The sequence below is a fragment of the Scyliorhinus torazame genome, chromosome 6 (genome assembly GCF_047496885.1).
Source record: "Scyliorhinus torazame isolate Kashiwa2021f chromosome 6, sScyTor2.1, whole genome shotgun sequence".
NCBI lineage: Eukaryota > Metazoa > Chordata > Chondrichthyes > Carcharhiniformes > Scyliorhinidae > Scyliorhinus > Scyliorhinus torazame.
The window spans coordinates 182,190,920-182,211,618 of NC_092712.1; the positions used below are offsets into that span (position 1 = coordinate 182,190,920).

Sequence of the window (20,699 nt, forward strand, 5' to 3'; positions counted from 1 at the left end):
TATCTTTCAATGCTCATTAGACATGGGCTGATGCCCGAGGAGTGGAAGATTGAAAATGTTATATCACTGTTTAAAAAAAAAGGATTAGAGTTCAATCAACCAAACGTCAGTGGTAGAGAATCTTTGAATCATTTATTTTGAATAAACATAATCAATATTTGAAAAAGTATGGGCTAACCAATTAAAATGAGCACAGATTTTTTTTAAAGGGGAAATCATGCTTTTCTAACATAATTGAGTTCTTAAATGAAGTAAAGCAGAGGGTTAATGAGGGTGGAATATTTGATATTATGTACAAAGACTTTCAAAAGGTGTTTAATAAAGTAACTTGTCAGGTCTTTGGTCCCTCGTTAGAAAGTCATCCTGTGGTTAGGGATTCACTGACAAGTGCTCACTTTAACATTATTTGAGACTGAGGAGAGATGTTGGGGGAATTTATTTTACAGAGAAGATTGTTGCAGTATAATTCTTGCTAGGATTGAAGGGACATTATTGGCAGCATGAATGCAAAATTGGCAACTGAATGAAGGATTGTTTTTAAGATTGGAGAGAAGCTTTGTTTGCTTTATTCTTTCACGAGATGTGGGCATTGCTGGCAAGGTCAGCATTTGTCACCCATCCCCAATTGCCCTTGAACTGAGTGGCTTGCTCTGTTATTTCAGAGGACAGTTAAGTGTCACCCACATTGCTGCGGATCTGGAGTCACATGTCAGCCAGACCAGATAAGGATGGCAGATTTCCTTCCCTGAAAAGCTTTAGTGAACCAGATGGGTTTTAAAAACAATTGACAATTGTTCCATGGTCACCATGACTGTGACTAGTTTTTAATTCCAGATTAAATAATTGAATTTAAATTCCACCAGATGTCAATGTGGGATTCAAACCGCTGTGTCCAGAGCATTTGTCTGGACCTCTGGATTATGATTATTCCAGGCAGTAACAGATTTCAGCAGGATGTGAACGGACTGTTGAAATAGGCAGAGACATGGTTGATGAAATTTCAGTAAATTCTGAAATGATGCATTTTGGTAGGAAGTGGCAATTCTAAATTAAATAGCACAGTCTTAAAGGTGGTGCCTGAGATTGTATGTACACAAATCTTTGAAGGTGGTGTACACTCCGACTTCTCCCAGAATATAGATTTTGAACTTTCAACACTGAAATTGGCCATTTTGGTATTTACATATTATAGAACATAAAACATAGAACATACAGTGCAGAAGGAGGCCATTCAGCCCATCTAGTCTGCACCAACCCACTTAAGCCCTCACTTCCACCCTAACCCCGTAACCCAATAACCCCTCCTAACCTTTTTGGACAGTACGAAGTCTTACAACACCAGGTTAACAATCTTTTTGGACACCAAGGGCAATTTATCATGGCCAATACACCTAAGCTGCACGTCTTTGGACTGTGGGAGGAAACTGGAGCACCCGAAGGAAACCCACGCAGACATGGGGAGAACGTGCAGAATCCACACAGACAGTGACCCAGCGGGGAATCGAACCTGGGACCCTAGCGCTGTGAAGCCACAGTGCTATCCACTTGTGCTACCATGCTGCCCATTACATATTATAGTTATGTTCCCTTCAACATGAATGAAGGAATGGGTTTACTTTCAGTGTAAGTTACAATATTCTTTGTTCTACTCCACATTCAGCACAATTACTTTTTTCATATGACATACATTTATATTCAAGGTTGCCTTTGACTTGTCAGCATTTCTGAACCTACTGGTCAGCTTTTACTAGTTATTGATGCTGACATAATGGAAGCATCCAAATTTGTAGCACAAGGGGCAATTACCTCACTGCTGTTGGCTCTCAAGAGCAGCTCAAAACAAATCCCATTGCTACCACCAACCCCCCACCCCCTCCGCATTGCTGTGCAACTTCCTCTGCTCCATATATTTATCTAATTTTGTCTTAACATATGCATGGTCTTTGGCTCAAACACCCACTGGGGCAAAACATTCACTAGTGCAACAACCTTCTCTGTAAAATAAATGTCCCTAAACTCCTCTCCTCAGTCTCAGATAATGTTAAAGTGAGCCCTCATCAGTGAGTCCCGAACCACAGGATGACTTTCTGATGAGGGATCAAAGACCTGACAAGTTAACTGTTTCCTCTCTCCACAGATTCTGCTGACCCGAGTATTTCCAGCATTTTCTTTTTTTCTTTTGGATTTCTGCGCAGCACTATTTTGCTTTTGGACTTGTATTTTCTCCAACCAGAGGAATTGCAGTTTTTCTCTTTTCATTTTATCAACATCCTAAATGGTTTAAAAAAAAAACACTCCATCAAACTCCCTGTTAACTCTCGTTGCCCAAATGAAGAAAGTATCGTACATCCCTCTTTATCAACATTGACTTGCTTCTCCTTTAAAGGCCAGTCAAACTGTTGATTGTTGCTCTCTAAACACAGAAATATGCTGGTCTTTGTTGCTTACCTCCTGTGTTGAATGGAGGACTGCTGGAATGTCTTGCCTGTGACGGAGGGCTTGGAAGAGAGGACTTGTTCTTGAATGACATGAACAGATGCTGACAGAAATCATCAGGCAGCTCAGCCTCCAAGAATGTTTTCATGAACAGTTTGAAGCCGTCAAAGTCTATTGGCTAGAGATAAAATAAAGAGCATTTACTCAAAAAGAAAATAACACAAAATCAGAAACTATTTTTGCACTTGAAAAAATGTCACCTGTCATATTGGCTGGAATCAAAATATTTTCAATGGGAAACGCATGTGTGTTTCACTATTTTTAACCCTTCGTAAAGGAACTGGGCTGTTATATTATTCAAACAAAATCAAGAAAGTCAAGCTAAATGGTAAACTTTCTAATAGAATACAAAGGTTTTATTTTTTTCCTTTATACTTATCTTTGGTATCCCCCAAAGATCCATTCTTAGTCTCCACCTATTTTTCATCTACATCTGACCCCTCAGCAAGTTCATTGGAGTGAAATTAAGAAACACTTCTTTTTACAAAGGCGGGCATGGGGCGGGAAATAGGGTGGGGGGGAAGGGGTGCAGCACCATCAGGGACTTGGGACAGTAGGGATCACTATTGTACAACAATAAAACATGTTGCACCCGAGACATGCAAAGCACGTTATTCCACAATGCAGGCCGACTTCCAAACCCCAGCCTCCCCATGCACGGTGGTTCTGGATCGGCACCCCTATCCCACCTCCACCAAGGCAGATGATGAGCACAAACACTCACTTGGCAAACAGGCAGAGTCAGACTATGACACAGTGAGGAGCACCAGTGTTGAACTGACAGCGGGTTATCATCACCCTCCTGCCCCTGACATGGGCCCGGTGACAGTGCCGACACAGGCCTAGCACCCTGGAGTGATGTAACACAGATCCTGGGAGGGTGGAACAGGGTGATTGTGGTGGTGGTGGTGGGGGGAGAGAGGGAAGGTGAAATGGGCTGTGTGGGGATGGGACCACGGGTGTGGTGGCACAGTGGGTGGGAAGGGGTGGAAAGGGTAGGGATGATGACTGAGTCACATCCTGTGAAGCCAGAGAGGATGAGGGCCTCCCTGGCCCTCCAGGCAGGCCGACCCTTGCCACTGCTGCCTGTCCTCCATCCTCCGGCTGGTCCTCCCTGGGCTCGTTCTCCAACACCACCTGGTCTGGTGCCTCCTTGGATGTCGCCGCATGTTCCTCCTCGCCAGGTTGTGGAGGGCACAGCAGACAGCCACAAAGCGGCTGATCCTTCAGAGAGTGTACACCACCAGAGCAGTTAAGGATTCAGCACCGCATTTTAAGCAGTGCATGACAGCCCTGGTGGCCTCATAGGCCTCATTATATCGGGTCTCTGCATTGGTCACCGGCCTCCGTACTAGCGTAATTAGCCAGGTCCTAAGCGGGTATCCTTTATCCCACAAGAGCCATCCGGCCATCCTGGGGTGTCCCTCAAAGGTGCCGGAGATCTCCGAATATCCCAGGAAGTAGCTGTTGTGCACACTCCCTGGGAAGCGTGCACACACGTGCAAGATCTTCATATGGTGGTCTTGCACAAGTTGGACCTTCATGGAGTGGAACCCCTTTCTGTTGATGCCGGGTACTCCCTGATGGCCTGGTGCGAGGCGACATGCATACCATCTATTATTCTCTGCACCTGTGGCATCTTTAAAAAAAAAAATTTAGAGTACCCAATTCATTTTATCCAATTAAGGGGCAATTATAGCGTGGCCAATCCACCTACCCTGCACATGGTTGGGTTGTGGGGGCGAAACCCACGCAAACACGGGGAGAATGTGCAAGTGAGAGGGACAGTCAATCAGCGATGGCCGCCAGGCCGGTACCCTCCGATCCCCCATGGCTCCCACCCCACATCCCTTGCCACCTCAGAGCGCTGTCCAACACACCCTGTACTAGAGCTCAGAGCCTGTACCCCAGACACCCCCTTGACCGGGCACTGGTTCACACACCGGTGCACACCCATCCTCTGGTTGTGGACATGGAGTCACAGAATTTACAATGCAGAAGGAGGCCATTCGGCCCATCGAGTCTACACCAGCCCTTGCAAAGAGCACCCTACTTAAGCCCACACCTCCACCCCATTCCCATAACCCAGTAACCCCACTTAACCTTTTTGGACACTAAGGGCAATTTAGCATGGCCAATCCACCTAACCTGCACATTTTTGGACAGTGGGAGGAAACCGGAGAACCCCCGCAGTAACGGAGAGAACGTGTAGACTCCGCACAGGCAGTGACCCAAGCCGGGAATCGAACCTGGCACCCTGGCGCTGTGAAGCAATAATGCTAACCACTGTGCTACCATGCCGTACCTCATGTCCCCATGCTGAGGCCCAGCCCTTGGGTGTTTGATGTTGCCTTCTGCCTCTGTGGTGTTGAAGCCTCTGATGTTCAGGCAGAGTATCTAGGACTCACAATCTGCTTGGGATGCAGTCTGGTTAGGATGCGAGGCAGTAACTCTCACCTGCGACATGGCATGTATACCCACGGGGGTGTCCACTTGGGTGCTGTGAAGTGCTCACATTACTACAATTGCTAATTGCTTATTTGCAATGGCCTTCAGCTGTGCGCCTGCAGGCCACCATGGTCAGTAGAGGCCAGTGGTGGTTGATGGGACAGATAGGTAGTAGCCCGGAGCGGCTCCCATTTTAGGTACAGATGATCCAGGGGGTGACATTGGGGACCCATGGGTGCACCCACCCAGTTCAGGGGAACCCCACCACCCCACCAATGACAGTCCAAACCCCGCCGCCCCCCCCCCCCCCCTAAGTCATTTTTTAAAAGGTGTACGAATCTGTGCCTGCCTGACCACATGCGAGGGAGGCAGTCAGATCACGGGAAGCCGTTAGTTAGGGGAAGTTCCCAGTAAAGGTATGGAGATAGTTGCCCAGCTGGGTGGAACTCACTCAAGTGGGTTCATTTTATCTATCCAGCGATAACAAGAGGATCACCTGAAATAGCTTCCCTGCTCATTCCCTCACCGTTACCTCCAGCAATCACCCCCCCCCCCCGCAACATTCTTTACCTTACTGTCATTTCTCTTAAGTGACCAGGGTGGGGTGGGGGATGGGGTGTGGTGGAGGAGGGGGAATGCTGGGAATGGAGGCAGGATGTCCCTCCTAAATTTGTGAAACATGAACTCATCAGGGCCATTTGAACTTCTTTAGTGCTGAGTTCAAACAGACCCCATTTTCATTTTCGCTGAAGCAAAGGCTGTAACCAGCAGTGCAGAAATTACAAATCTTTGGAGAACTCATAATTATACTTGATGGTAGATAGGGGGCGGGATTCTCCGATAATGGGGCTAAGTGTTGACGCCATCGTAAACGCCGGAGCGTTTTATGACCGCATCATCTGGCCCCTAGGATCAGCGATCCTATGCCGCACAGGGGGCCAGCACGGCACTGGAGCGCTTCACGCAGCTCCAGCTGCCAATGCGACCGCCAACACAGGCGGCGCGGGTCCATACATGCGCGCTACAGCCACTGCGGGTCCACGCATATGAGTGGGTTTCCTTCTCTGCGACGGCCCCCGGGCAACATGGTGGAGCCCGACAGGGGCCCAGCGCGGAGGAACGTAGGACCCCCCCACCCCCCCGAGAATAGCCAGCCCACCGATTGATAGGCCCTGATCGCCGGCCTGGTCACCGTGGAGGCCCCCCCTAGAGTCGGATCCCCCCTCCCACCCCCACCAGGATGGCCCCCACAGCATGAACGGCGAGATCCCGTCGGGTAGGACCACACGCGAACGACGGCGGCGGGACTCGGCCGAACTCGGCGGGTACACGGCCCGTCGAGCGCGGAAAATCGCCGGGGGGGGGGCCACATTGAGCGGCCCCCAACCGACGCAGTGGCGACTGTGGTGGCGCCATTGCGCCAATTCTCCAGTCGCCGGAGAATCGGCGGCCCAGCGTCGGAGTGGCGTCGCAGGATTCGCACCCCCCCTGGTGATTCTCCAACCCGGCGCGGGGTCGGAGAATCCCACCCAGGATCTTCACAACTGCCAGTTGTTTCCAATTGCCTTTAATTTTTATCAAAAAGCAGACTATGCCTGTGAAAATTAAACAAAAATCTGTTCTGGCAGTATCAATAGCTGTTTGTTGTCATAACCCTAATTGATATCATTATAACATTATAAATGCTTGGCTGCTCCCTAAATATACCACTATCAAAGTAGGGGGTTGTAAGTTCACAGTTTGATTGACGACTCAATTAAGTTATTAAAATATAGCATTCTTTTAAAGCGAGGTTATGAATACAAAATTCATAATGGATTAAGTACTTGAGGGGATTTAAAGGTATTGAATGGGCTTTCATGAATTGGAATGTTTTTTGTACAGTGAATTCTGTAATGGACATTCGGAACATTATTTTATTTCATCTCAACATGGCTCCTGATGTCTGTCTGTGGTGGATATTGGGTGAGTTGGCATGGACGAAGTAAGGGCAAAGGGTGATGGATAAGGGGCATGGGGTGCATTGGTTGGAAGGAGTTTGTTAAGATGCCATTGTGATAGTTAACAACATTGGTTGGCATGGAAGGGGTGGGGGTATGAGAGTTAGAAGGCCGAATGTTTAAGAAAATAACTGGATGAAGTTTTAGAGCCTTTTAAACAGTCGGCCTTGCCATGCTGCAACCCCTGTACCTGCTTTAAACCTGCATCTGGGGATGGCAGGCAAGAGTCCATCCTGTCACCCCCACCCTCCACCCAAATCCTAGAGCAAACATCACGCCAAACAGGGCACATTTTCCTGAGGCACAATGCCGAGTCTGGCAGTTTCCTGACTCGAGCTTTCCACACCGGGAGCATAATTCCAGTTTACCATCTTGGGTCCCTATCACAAACTCCATTCCCTACCCACCACCCTCACTGGTAATGGTCTGAAGTTTAAGCAGTCTCTTTCCCATCTTGGTGCCATGCTTAACCTCAAGCTGAACTTCTAATCACATATCCACTTCATTGCCTACTTCCACCTAATTTCAGAGCTTAGGGCCAAGGCATCTGACAGCACGGTGACGGTGGAGTGATTAAAATTGGGAATGAGCAAGAAGCCAGAGTTTAGCTCAGAAAAGTGTGGGGTTGAATGAGAAAACAGAGATAGGGAGGGCTGAAGCCATGAAGATATTTGAAAACAAATGGCTGCTGGATCAGGAGCCAATGGGGGTCAGCAATCACATGGGTGATGGGCAAATGGGTCTTCAAGCTCAGGTACAGGCAGCAGAGTTATGGATGAACTGAAGTTTATCAAAGCTGGAGGAGGAGAAGCTGACGATTAGGGCATAGAACATGAACATAGAACATACAGTACAGCAGGAGGCCATTCGGCCCATCGAGTCTGCACCGGCCCACTTAAGCCCTCACTTCCACCCTATCCCCGTAACCCAATAACCCCTCCTAACCTTTTTGGACACTAAGAGCAATGGCCAATCCACCTAACCTGCACGTCTTTGGACTGTGGGAGCAAACCGGAGTACCCGGAGGAAACCCATGCAGACATGGGGAGAACATGCAGACTCCGCACAGACAGTGACCCAGCGGGGAATCGAACCTGGGACCCTGGCGCTGTGAAGCAACAGTGCTAGCCACTTGTGCAAGCGTGCTGCTTGAGTATGCAAGTTGAGAGTTTCAGCAACAGATCAGTTGTGGAAGGGACTGAGACAGGCAATATTCTGGACCTGGAGTTGCAGGAAAGATGGCAACAGGTTTAGGAGGCAACAACATGCTCAGGGACTTTGAAGAGGATAAATGACAACTGTGGAAGGAGAACTCAGCATACTGTTTCAGAGAGGATTTTGGAGGAGGGAAGAAATGGAACAGTTGGGATGTAATGAATAAAAATATAATTCTTGGTGATATTTTACATGCTTATAGCTCTTCAAGGATTCTCAGTTCAAAAATAAATATGGGTGGAATTAACGTCGAGCCGTCTTGGTTTATGGAGTTTACCATTTTTGTAGCACCAGGCAATTTTAAAAATAGCTACAGCTCTCGAAAATAATCCCAAGATTTTCTCAGATACTGGAAGTGCCCATTTACTTACAGCTAGGAGTGTATGCGGGCTGGCGAACACTCCGAATGAGAGAATGAATGAAAGAAAAATAAATAATGTGAGAACAGGACAAAACAAAATAGGTCAGCAAGTGAATCAATAAGCCGTTAAAGTTAATGGCTTGTCTCAAGTTTGTTGCCCTTGGCGGGTTCAATAAGAGGGATGTCTCAATTTGTCTTAGTGCCCAGGGTTCATGCTGCTGAGCATTATTCATTAAATTCAGCTGGGTGTGCGTGTGCTCATTAGGTGAAAATGGCACATGATTCAATCGCAATGCTTCATGTGGTAAAACACGCACCATCTGAACTCTCATTAGAAAATAAGAACCTGGGGCGAAATTCTCCATTATCGGCAGAAAGTCCGCCGATCGGCGCAAAAAACGGCGCAAATCCGACTTGCGTCACGTCGGAAAAATGGGTCGATAGTCTCCGGCCCGAAATGGGCTCGCAGCGACGTAACGGGATCCGCGCTTGCGCAGTGGTTCACGCCGGGCAGCATCATACGCGCTGCACGGCGTGACGGCTCATAAGGCCGCGCTGCTCCCCCCCACCCGACCGGAACACCCGACCGCAACACCCGACTGGATGGCTGGCCGTCGCTCAGCCCCGAGGTTCGAGTCACGCGATGTGGAGGCGCTCCTGGACGCGGTGGAGCAGAGGAGGGACGCCCTGCATCCCGGGCACGGCCGCAGAGTTGCCCCACGCCACAGCCGGCGTCTGTGGGGGGAAGAGGCAGAGGCCGTCACCGCTGTGGCCCTGACACCACGGACAGGCACCCAGTGCCACAAGAAGGTGAACGACCTCGTCAGAGCAGGCAGGATGAGCCTCCCCCATATCCCCCATATCCCCCCCTCCCCCATATCCCCCCTCCCCCATATCCCCCATATCCCCCTCCCCATATCCCCCCTCCCCCATATCCCCCCTCCCCCATATTCCCCATATCCCCCCCTCCCCCATATCCCCCCCTCCACTCCCCCATATCCCCCTCCCCATATCCCCCCCTCCCCCGTATCCCCCATATCCCCCCTCCCCCATATCCCCCCTCCCCCATATCCCCCATATCCCCCCACCCCCATATCCCCCCTCCCCCATATCCCCCATATCCCCCCTCCCCCATATCCCCCTCCCCCATATCCCCCCACCCCCATATCCCCCCTCCCCCATATCCCCCCTCCCCACATCCCCCATATCCCCCCTCCCCCATATCCCCCCTCCCCCATTTCCCCCCTCCCCCATATCCCCCATATCCCCCCTCCCCCATATCCCCCCTCCCCCATATCCCCCCTCCCCCATATCCCCCCTCCACCATATCCCCCCCTCCACCATATCCCCCCTCCCCCATATCCCCCATATCCCCCCTCCCCCATATCCCCCCTCCCCATATCCCCCCTCCCCCATATCCCCCCCTCCCCCATATCCCCCATATCCCCAAGTGAATCCAGCCCTAACCTTAACCTCTGCAATGCACAGGCAACCGATGGCGTGCATTCATATACCTGCCTACCACTGTTGCCTTTTACCCCTGCCCCCCCCCCCCCCGCACAGGAGAAGCGCGCACACAACAATAGGGAGCATGTGAGGACTGGAGGAGGGCCCGCTGATGAGAGACCACTGACCGTACACGAGGAAAGGGCCCTGGAACTGGCTGGCGGACCTGAGGACCGGGAGGTTGCTGATGCAGAGGTCGGGGGCGTACTAGCGAGTGAGCCACCGACAGCCCATCCCCATATCCCCCCTCCCCTATATCCCCCTCCCCCGTATCACCTGATCACTGCCTGATGTCTAACCATGCATGCTTCATTGTGTATCGCAGGACCAAATGTCCAGGCACCCATCCCCGCAGATGCAGAACGCCCGCAGGATGCACCTCGGAGACCACAGGAGACGGAGAGACCCGCACCCTCCAGCATGCGACGCCCGCAGGATGCCCCTCGGAGACCACAGGAGACGGAGAGACCCGCACCCTCCAGCATGCGACGCCCGCAGGATACCCCTCGGAGACCACAGGAGACGGAGAGACCCGCACCCTCCAGCATGCGACACCCGCAGGATGCCCCTCGGAGACCACAGGAGACGGAGAGACCCAGACCCTCCAGCATGCGACGCCTGCAGGATGCCCCTCGCACACCACGGGAGACGGAGAGACCCGGACCCTCCAGCATGCGACGCCCGCAGGATGCCCCTCGCACACCATGGGAGACGGAGAGACCTGGAGCAACAGGGAGACGACACCCCCGTCACGTGCGGGAGCGACCACCCAGCGACGAGGGGGGCAGCCACTGGCCCCCGTCACATCCGAGCCAGGACGCCACTACCCAGGACACCACTACCCAGGACACCCCTACCCGGGACACCACTACCCAGGACACCCCTACCCGGGACAGCACTACCCAGGACACCCCTACCCGGGACAGCACTACCCAGGACACCCCTACCCGGGACAGCACTACCCAGGAAGACGAAATACCGGACAGTGACTCAGAGTGGATGGGTGGAGACAAACCCCCACCCCAAAGTGCCATGGACTCAGAGTGGGACGAAGAGCACGACACAACGCCACTGCTGTCACCAACACCCTCCACCATCGCAGAAACACTCACCACGGTTGGGCACTTTAGTGATGAGGCGTCTGGTACACTCACTGGTGCGCACAACACAGCCGTCCTGGTACAGCAGGTGGAGGTAGGAGCAGCAGAGGGACCGGGCGGTCGGAGGGCAGCCCAGCCCAAGCAAACATCTGCCACCCAGATGGATCCCGGGTTCCTGCAGTTACCACACCCACACATAGATCTGATGCAACCACCGACCCGGAGACGAGCGAAGAGGGTGACGGGCGGCTTGCGGCGGCTGCGGTCGCAGATGGAGGAGTCCATCCGCGTCCAGGAGCTGGGAGTGGTGCCGGTCATGCGTGGCACCCAGGCTGACACTGCACGGGTGGCGTCCGCGGTGGAGGCAATGGGTGCGACGGTGTCAGACATGGGGAACGGTTTGCGAGGCCTGGGGCCTTCCGTGCAGGCGGCGTCTGTGGCCCAGGAAATGGCTGCCCTCTCACAGCAGGCCATGAGCCAGTGCCAGCGCCAGATGGCAGAGGCGCTCAACGCCATAGCCCAGTCTCTGCAGGCCATGGCCCAGTCTCAGCAGGCCATGGCCCAGTGTCTGCAGGCCATCGCTGAGGGCATCGGCGCCAGTGGCCATGTGCGAGCCGGCGTCGCACTGTCACAGACAGGGTTTGCCAACCCCCTGGGCTCCATGGCTGCAAACCTGCAGACCCCTGTCGATACCAGCACGGGCCTACAGGACTGGCAGCGCCAGATGTCGGGGGGGCGTCGGATGGCCAGTCCGTTCGCATCCCCCACCCATGTAGAGGCCTGGGGGCCATCGGGCACCCCGAGGGAGGAGGAGGTGGTGTGGTCCGTCCCGGCTCCCTCTGTAGGGGAGGTCCCGGTACACCGCGACACCTCGGACTCCCCCCCTTCCGTCCCAGGTGCATCGGGTGGGCAACGGGCAGGACAGGCTGGCAGCTCGCCATCCCAGTCGCCCGGGCCGCAGCCTGGCCCATCTAGGCCAGGACGCCCCAGGAAATGGCCGCCAAAGGGATCCAGTGTCAGAGGGCAGGAATCACAGGAGTCCACCTCCAGTTCTGCTGTACCGTCTGGGGAACCACGTAGACGTAGTCAAAGGGCCCGTAAGGCCAAACAATTAGACACTGAGTAAGTTGGCACGGGTGCAGGGCACAGATGAGTTTTAGGGGCTAGGGCACGTGCATGAACTCCTTTGGTTATTAAAGTCAATGTTACACCTACCGAAGCTGCCTTTGTGCTCTGTCCAAAGTGTGCGGGGGTGTCATGTACGTTGAGCGCAAGTGTGTGTGTGAGGGGTGGTCTTACCTCAGCCCCAGGTGAGTCTGCCCCCTTCCCCCTGGGCCGCCATCAACATCCCCCGGGCAGAGGACGGGACCGTGCGCTGCAGTGTCACAGCCGCATTCAGGGATGGTCCGGGTGGATGGTGGTACTGTGGCCATGGGTCAGACATAGTCCAACGATGTAGAGCCAGGAGCTCATCGCAGGGCGGGTTGTCATCATCCTCCATGGCCTGCGATAGACACGCGTCCACCCGCAACTGTGTGAGCCCAGCCCGTTGTGCCGCCGGTGGATCGGCAATGGGGGGGGGGGGGGGGTGGTGTGCATGGGGGTGGGGTGGGTGGCGTTGGGGAGGGGGGTGAGGGTGCTGGGTGGGTGGATGGGTGGGGGGTGTGGGTGGTCAGCTGTTGCCATGGTGTGCGGTCTGTGGCCATACTACCCGATTCCCACGCCCATCTAGTCAGTGAAGCGGGCGTCTATCAGTCTGTCCCGTGCCCGCTGGGCCAGCCGGTAACGGTGGACAGCACCCGCCTGTGTCTACCCCGTCTGCCCTGACCATTGCCCCCATCCCCCTCATCTGGGGAGGACTGGGCCTCTTCCTGCTGCTCCTCCACTCCGCCCTCCTCTGCCTGCGGCACATCGCCCCTCTGCTGGGCTATGTTGTGCAGGACGCAGCACACCACAATGATGCGGCCGACCCTATCTGACCGATACTGGAGGGCGCCCCCAGAGAGGTCCAGGCACCTGAAACGCATCTTCAGCACACCAAAGCACCTCTCGATCACTCCCCTTGTCGCTACATGGGCATCATTGTAGCGGTTCTCCGCCTCATTGCGTGGCCTCCGTATAGGCGTCATCAGCCACGATCGCAATGGGTAGCCCCTGTCGCCCAGCAACCAGCCCCTCAGCCGGCGTCCCTCGTACATGCCGGGGATGGATGACCGCGACAACACGAATGAGTCGTGTACACTGCCTGGGTGACGGGCGCAGACGTGCAGGATCATCATGCGGTGGTCGCAGACCACCTGTATGTTCATCGAATAGGTCCCCTTCCTATTAGTGAACACGGCCCTGTTATCTGCAGGTGGCCGCACGGCGACGTGCATCCCATCGATCGCGCCCTGGACCATGGGGAACCCGGCCACGGCAGAGAAGCCCACGGCCCGGGCACCTTGGCTGGCCCGGTCCACGGGGAAGCGGATGTAGCGGTGCGCCATGGCATAAAGGGCATCTGTCACTGCCCGGATGCACCGGTGCACCGATGTCTGCGATATGCCGGACAGGTCCCCACTCGGTGCCTGGAATGACCCCGTTGCATAAAAGTTTAGGGCCACCGTAACCTTGACGGACACGGGGAGAGGGTGTCCCCCGCCAGTGCCACGCGGTGACAGGTGTGCCAGCAGGTGGCAGATGTGTGCCACGGTTTCCCGGCTCATCCGGAGTCTCCTCCTGCATTCCCGGTCCGTGAGGTCCTGGTATGACTGCCGGGGCCGGTACACACGGGGCGCCCTCGGGTGCCTCCGTTGCCGTGGGGCCGCGACGTCCTCCTCCCCCTCCTCGTCCTGTCGGTCAGGTGTCCCTCCAGCCTGGGCGGCTGCCGCCTGCCCCTCTGCGGCAGCCTGCGCCGCCTCTCTGGCACGCTCCTCCTCCTCCTCATCCAGGGCAACATAGACATGAGCGGCTGCCACCACGGAGGCCAACATCGCTGGATGATCTGAAAACATGACGGCCTGGTGGGGGGAGGGGAACGACGACATGTCATCATTGCCCATATCCCCTCCTCCCCCCAGCCAGGTGGCATGGACCGCATGGGTCCAACTGTTGGAGGCTGGCACCTGGCCAGGTGGACCAACTCACTTGCCCTCCCATCCCCCTCCTCGGCACGGACCCCCCCCCCCCCCAACCTCCACTCCAGCACAGACCCCCCCCCCAACCCCCAACCTCCAACCCGGCACGGCACGGACCCCCCCAACCTCCACCCCAGCACGGAACCCCCCCCCCCACAACCCCCAACCTCCACCCCAGCACGGCACGGACCCCCCCCAACCTCCACCCCAGCACGGACCCCCCCCCAACCCCCAACCTCCACCCCGGCACGGCACGGACCCCCCCCAACCTCCACCCCAGCACGGAACCCCCCAACCTCCACCCCGGCACGGACCACCCCCAACCTCCACCCCAGCACGGACCCCCCCCCCAAACCCCCAACCTCCACCCCGGCACAGCACGGACCCCCCCCAACCTCCACCCCGGCACGGACCCCCCCCAACCTCCACCCCAGCACGGAACCCCCCCCGCCCAACCTCCACTCCGGCACGGCACGGACCCCCCCCAACCTCCACCCCAGCACGGACCCCCCCCCAACCTCCACCCCGGCACGGCACGGACCCCCCCCCAACCTCCACCCCAGCACGGACCCCCCCCCCAACCCCCAACCTCCACCCCGGCACGGACCCCCCCCCCAACCTCCACCCCGGCACGGACCCCCTCCCGGCACTCCCCCGGAGCCCAGCCTACTCTAACCACCCCCCCCCCCCCCCGCCACACACACACACACAACCCGAGACACACCTCTCCTCACGCAATCAGACTGCGGCCACGCCATCGCCTGCCCAGAGCCAACCCCCCAGGCCGTCACTCACCTCCACGCTGGTCGGCGTGAGCCTGGAGCACCGGGTCACGCCGATGAAAAGGAGGTTTGATTCACGTCGACGTGAACGGTCATCCCGTCGACGGGACTTCGGCCCATCCGGAAGGGAGAATATCGGCAGGTCGAAAATCGGCTGCCTTGCGCAGACCCGTGACATTCTCCGCGGCAGCGGCGCCATTAACGCCCCGCCGACCTTTCTCCCTTCGGAGACTTCGGCAACCGGCGGGGGCGGGATTCACGGCGGCCAACGGCCATTCTCCGACCCTCTAGGGGGTCGGAGAATGACGCCCCTGAACTGTACCTTAGCCTGGAATTATGGGCTGGATTCTCCAAAAAAGAGGCTATGTTCCCACGCCGGCATAAAAACGCTGGCATTTCTTCCCCAGTATCTTGCAAAAAATAAATGGCTATTCACCGACCTGCAGGGGGCTAGCAGGGACCCGGGGACCTTCACGCAGCTTTGGCTGTGGATATGGGCCCCCGCACTTCCGGTTCCAAGTCCGTGCATGTGCACGGCGGCGGCCTCCAGCGGCCGCGCCTAGTGCCATGGCAGACTCGGACCGCAGACCAAGACCAAGAAACAAAGCCTCTCCGATCCACCGCACGCCGCTGCATTGGACCAGCCCGATCGTTGCCCCGGCCGCCCATAAGGCCCCGCCCCCCGCCCCAGTGCTTGATCCCCCGCCCCCCCCCACCAGGGCAGCCGCAGACTGAGTCCGCAGCCACTGCACGAGAGTCCTGACCCGCCATAGCATGTTAGTTCCACGCCATCGGGAACTCGGCCGGTCGGGATCGGAGTATCACTGGGAGGGCCTCTGGCAATGGCACCCCAGCAATGCTGCATATCTCGCGGATGAGCGATTCTCTGGGAGCTGGAGAATCGCCGGACAGCACCAGGCCCGATTCGTTCGGGAACATCGATTCTCAGCAGTGGGGCTGCAGGAATCCAGTCCCATGACTCCAAAAGGGGAGGTAGAAAGAGGAGGGAATACATGAAACAAAGTATGAAAATAATCTGGGTTCACAGGATCCATAGAATCTCCACAGAGCAGAAAGAGGCCATTCAGCCATTCTACACCAACCTTCTGAAAGAGCACCCCACCTGGGACCTCCCACCCACCCCCTCTGGTGATATGCATCACTGTAAATACACAAAGGGTTAATGTAAATACACTAAGACTAAGTAAATACTAGAGGGAGCACAAGAGACGTCATGTCATGCAGACATACAGCTAATGAACACATAGAATAGGACACGACCAATGGGCAGTCAAGACAGCCAGAGGTGACGCTACCACAAGGGGGCATTACAAAACCTATATATAAAAGGACAGGGCACACATGCTCTTTCTCTTTCCACAGGCAACACTTCGAAGGACAGGGGCAGATCAAAAGCATCACTCCCGCCAAATGGCTTCGAGCACATTGGTTAGTTAGACTGAGTTACTATAGCAAGGTTAGCAGGAGAGTCGAACTCAAGTATGAGAATTGTTAACTGTTCAATAAATGTGTTAAACCTATCTCCAAGTCTTAACCTTCCTTTGTCAGAGCATACATCAAGGAAGCAGCTTATGCTTCATGAAGAAGCATAACACAACATGGTACCAGTGAGTGCCTGTTGAATGCATACAGTTCAACTCAGCAAACTCCGTGACAACCAGCAACAGCACCCAGGCAAGATGATTGAGATTCCGGTTCCTCAGCAGCTCAGGTACCACGGCAATCTCAGTGCCAACTAGCGTGCACTCAAACAAAGATTTGAGATTTACATGGTAGCATCCGACCTAGATGGCGTGGCCGATGCTGAGAAGATAAAGCTTCTAGTCACCATTGCGGGTGAAAGTGCAACTTACACAGTAAAGGAAGGTCCTTCTCGCGCATGCGCAGTTGCGCAAAGAGCGCACAGTAAAGGAAAAGTGATTTGCGCATGCGCAATCCATTCCTACGCTCTATGTCATGACATCAGAGGCCCCGGACCTTGCCCACTTAAAGTGGAAATGCCCGAAAATAGTGGAAAAAAAATTTAAGCCAGAAAATACAATTCTTTCACCTTGAACACAGCACAATGCTTGAACTTCGACCAGTAGCTGAAAGTAACCTCTGCAGAACCCTGCAACAAGCAGTTAGCACCGCCCTAAGAGATGATTTAGTCCGTGAAGACTACGACTCGGATGTTGATTTCTTCCTTGGACATAGCGAGCACAATGACAGCTCTGACATGAAAAATGATGATCTGGTCCTTGAAGACTACGACTCGGAAGATGATTTCATCATTGGACGTGGCGACCTCAGTACCAAATCCGAACTGCAACGGGATGTGTTGTGCATTAAAGAATCCGACACAGACATGGATGAGTTCTTTGGATTTGAGGATCCTCAGCCCAGAATAGACGACATCCCAACCCATGAGTACAGGATTCTGCTGCAGCCTGAAGCCAAGAGACAGAGAGCGGTACAATCCTACAGAGAGCGGCCTGACGCCACGCCAGTGGTCCGTGCACCACGGACAGTGCTCCACGCACCACGAAGAGTCCCCGACTCCACACGGAGAGCGATCCACGCACCACGAAGAGTCCCCGACTCCGCACAGAAAGCAATGACAGACTCCACAGCGAGACCACTGCACGTCTCCACACAGAGAACACAGAAAGACTGCACAGCGAGACCACTGCATGACTCCGTTGAGAGCACACAGATCGACTCCACAGTGAGACCACTGCATGACTCCACACAGGCAACGATGCCAGACTCCACAGAGAGTGCGATACAAGCCTCCACAGTGAGCTCGTTGACAGGCTCCACAATGGAAGCAACGCAAGACTCCATAGCGCAGTCCTTGCATGAACAAGACCATGAAGGCCTAGCAACCATATCTGAACAACCAGCAGCAGATGATGCAAGTCTGCCACGCTCAAGTGCACAGCCAGATGACTATGACAGTCTACCCAGATTATTTGAGCCACCAGAAGAAGACTCTAACAGTCTACCCAGCTCATCTAACCGACAAGAAGACACTGAAGGTCTACCCACTGTATGTGCGACAAGTGACAAAGGCTTCACAATTCCCATACAAGATGTGCGACATCTCAGCGAGACTGACAGATCTCAGCTAGTATGTACAGAGGCACTCTACAATCAAAGTGAGGTTACTAGTGACTCCAGTGGCACCACGTTAATTCAAACCTCATCCAGTCTAGCCTCTCCACAAGAAAATGCATTCCTGAACATTTTCACTCCGGACGGGGAGCATCAAGACACCTCAGATGATTCAAGTGAACCTGAAATGACTCCGGCCGGGGAGTGTCAAGAAACCAAAGCTGATTCAGGTAAACCAGAAAGGGCTCCTGACGGGGAGCATCGACAAGCCGAAGATGATTCCAGTGAACCGGACATGACTCCAGATGGGGAGCGCCGAGGAATCAGAGACGGCACGCTCAATGAAACAGCAGATGCCTCAAAGGACACTGACACAAGTAACTTTGTAAAGGTCTCAAATTCTCCACTCGGTGTGGTCATTGAGCGCAACAAACACAACAACAAAACCTAGGAAAACAACAACAAAGACAACAACAAGAAGCGTACCAAAGGCACCAACGTCAACAACAAGCACGACAAAAACAACAACAATGGAACAGCGACTGATACGACATGGGACAACTGTGCAAATGCAGGACAATGTAACAGCACAGCTCCTTACATTGGCAAGAGTACAGACATACCATGGCATGACAGCAAATCTCACCGATTCAAGTTTGCTCCACTACAAACAAGCAAACCAGTTTTCAAGGCAGATGAGTTTGCTCCACTACGAATAAGCAAACCAGCTTTCAAGGCAGATGACATACTGCATCAATATTGCAATCACAAGAAACAGTCCAGGTCGGACAACACAGATGACATACTGCATCGCTACCACAAGCATAGAAAAAAAGAGTCCAAATCAGATAACGAAGTGATTTGACCATTTGCACACCTCCTGATAACCTCTTGGTTCCTTAAGCACAGGGACGCTGATGCCGTTCACAAGGAAATGACAACACCAACATCGACACTTCAATAACAGAACAAGAAAGCCACTCGACCATATAAATTCATGAACGCTGGACTCATACATATCATTTGGTATTGTATAATCATCACTGTCATCATGACTTGTACATGTCATCACTTATCTACCTATTTTGTTCAATTTTCTTTAACACTGTACAAAAAATATGTAACACTAAAAAAGGGGGATGTGGTGATATGCATCACTGTAAATACACAGGGGGTTAATGTAAGGACACTATGACTAAGTAAACACCAGAGGGGGCACCAGAGACATCATGACATGCAGTCATACAGCTAATGAACACATAGAATAGGACATGACCAATGGACAGTCAAGACACCCAGAGGTGACACTACCACAAGGGGGCATTCCAAAACCTATATATAAAAGGACAGGACATACATGCTCTTTCTCTTTCCACAGGCAACACTTAGAAGGACAGGGGCAGATCAGAAGCATCACACCCACCACATGGCTTCGAGCAGACTGGTTAGTTAGACTGAGTTACCACAGCAAGATTGGCAGGAGAATCAAACTCAAGTAGGAGAATTGTTAACTGTTCAATAAATATGTTAAACGTATCTCCAAGTCTGAACCTTCCTTTGTCAGAGCATACATCAAGGAAGCAGCTTATGCTACATGAAGAAGCATAACACAACACCCCCTATCCCTGTAACCCCATCTAACCTGCACATCTTGGACACCAAGGGCCAATCTAGTGTGGCCAATCCATCTAACCTGCACATCTTTGGTTGAAACACGTAAGAAAAATGAGAAATTGTTTTATTTTCTTTCCTTGTGTGATGGTACTCTTGTATATATAAACAATCAACAAGCATAGAATCATAGAATTTACAGTGCAGAAGGAGGCCAATTGGCTCATCGAGTCAGCACGGCCCTTGGAAAGAGCACCCTACTTAAGCCCACACCACCACCCTATCCCCGTAACCCAGTAACCTCAGCTAACCTTTTTTGGACACTAAGAGCAATGTACCTAACCTGCACATCTTTGGACCATGGCAGACACTGGGAGAACATGCAGACTCCGCACAGACAATGACCCAAGCCAAGAATTGAACCTGGGATCCTGGAGCTGTGAAACAACTATGCTAACCACTGTGCTACCGTGCTGCCCAAGCATCAGACATGAAGATGCATACCTGACAATCATCATTACTTTACACCATCCCATGTTGGGAATTTGGTCAGCTGTTGCCATTTGTTGAAAAAAATCCACATGAACTGGGTCAATTCCGCTCTTTCCCAATCTCCCAACCCCAATCCAATTATCCAACCCAGCCACTGGTTCCTCAGCATCTATTCAAGCTCAGTTCTGAATAAATTAGGCTAGGAGGGGTGGGGTGGAGAAGGACTGGTTTGAAGAGAAGTTAAGAGAAGCAAAATTACAGCTTGAATGTGGCTGGAAAGTCAGAACTGAGCTGGAGTGAACAGTGCCAGGTTGAATTAAAGCAGGAGAGCAAAATTATATCAACTGCGATGGGACAGTTAAACGAAAGAATCTGCTGAATTTTCCTGGCCCTGAAATGGTGGGCTTGGAGAACTGGGAAAAGAGTGGAAGCTGTGTCGGGATGGCTCCCTG

General features: G+C 53.5%; 1 protein-coding gene across 3 annotated transcripts in view; it reads right to left on the reverse strand.

Moving 5' to 3' along the window:
• The window catches only part of dgkb (diacylglycerol kinase, beta), a 1,346,936-nt gene that overhangs the window by 1,018,473 nt on the left and 307,764 nt on the right, over positions 1-20,699 (reverse strand). For all 3 annotated transcript variants that reach the window (XM_072509150.1, XM_072509148.1, XM_072509149.1), the window contains one exon: positions 2,449-2,614. In XM_072509150.1, coding sequence (XP_072365251.1) covers positions 2,449-2,614 — 166 coding nt within the window. The remainder of the gene's footprint in view (positions 1-2,448; positions 2,615-20,699) is intronic.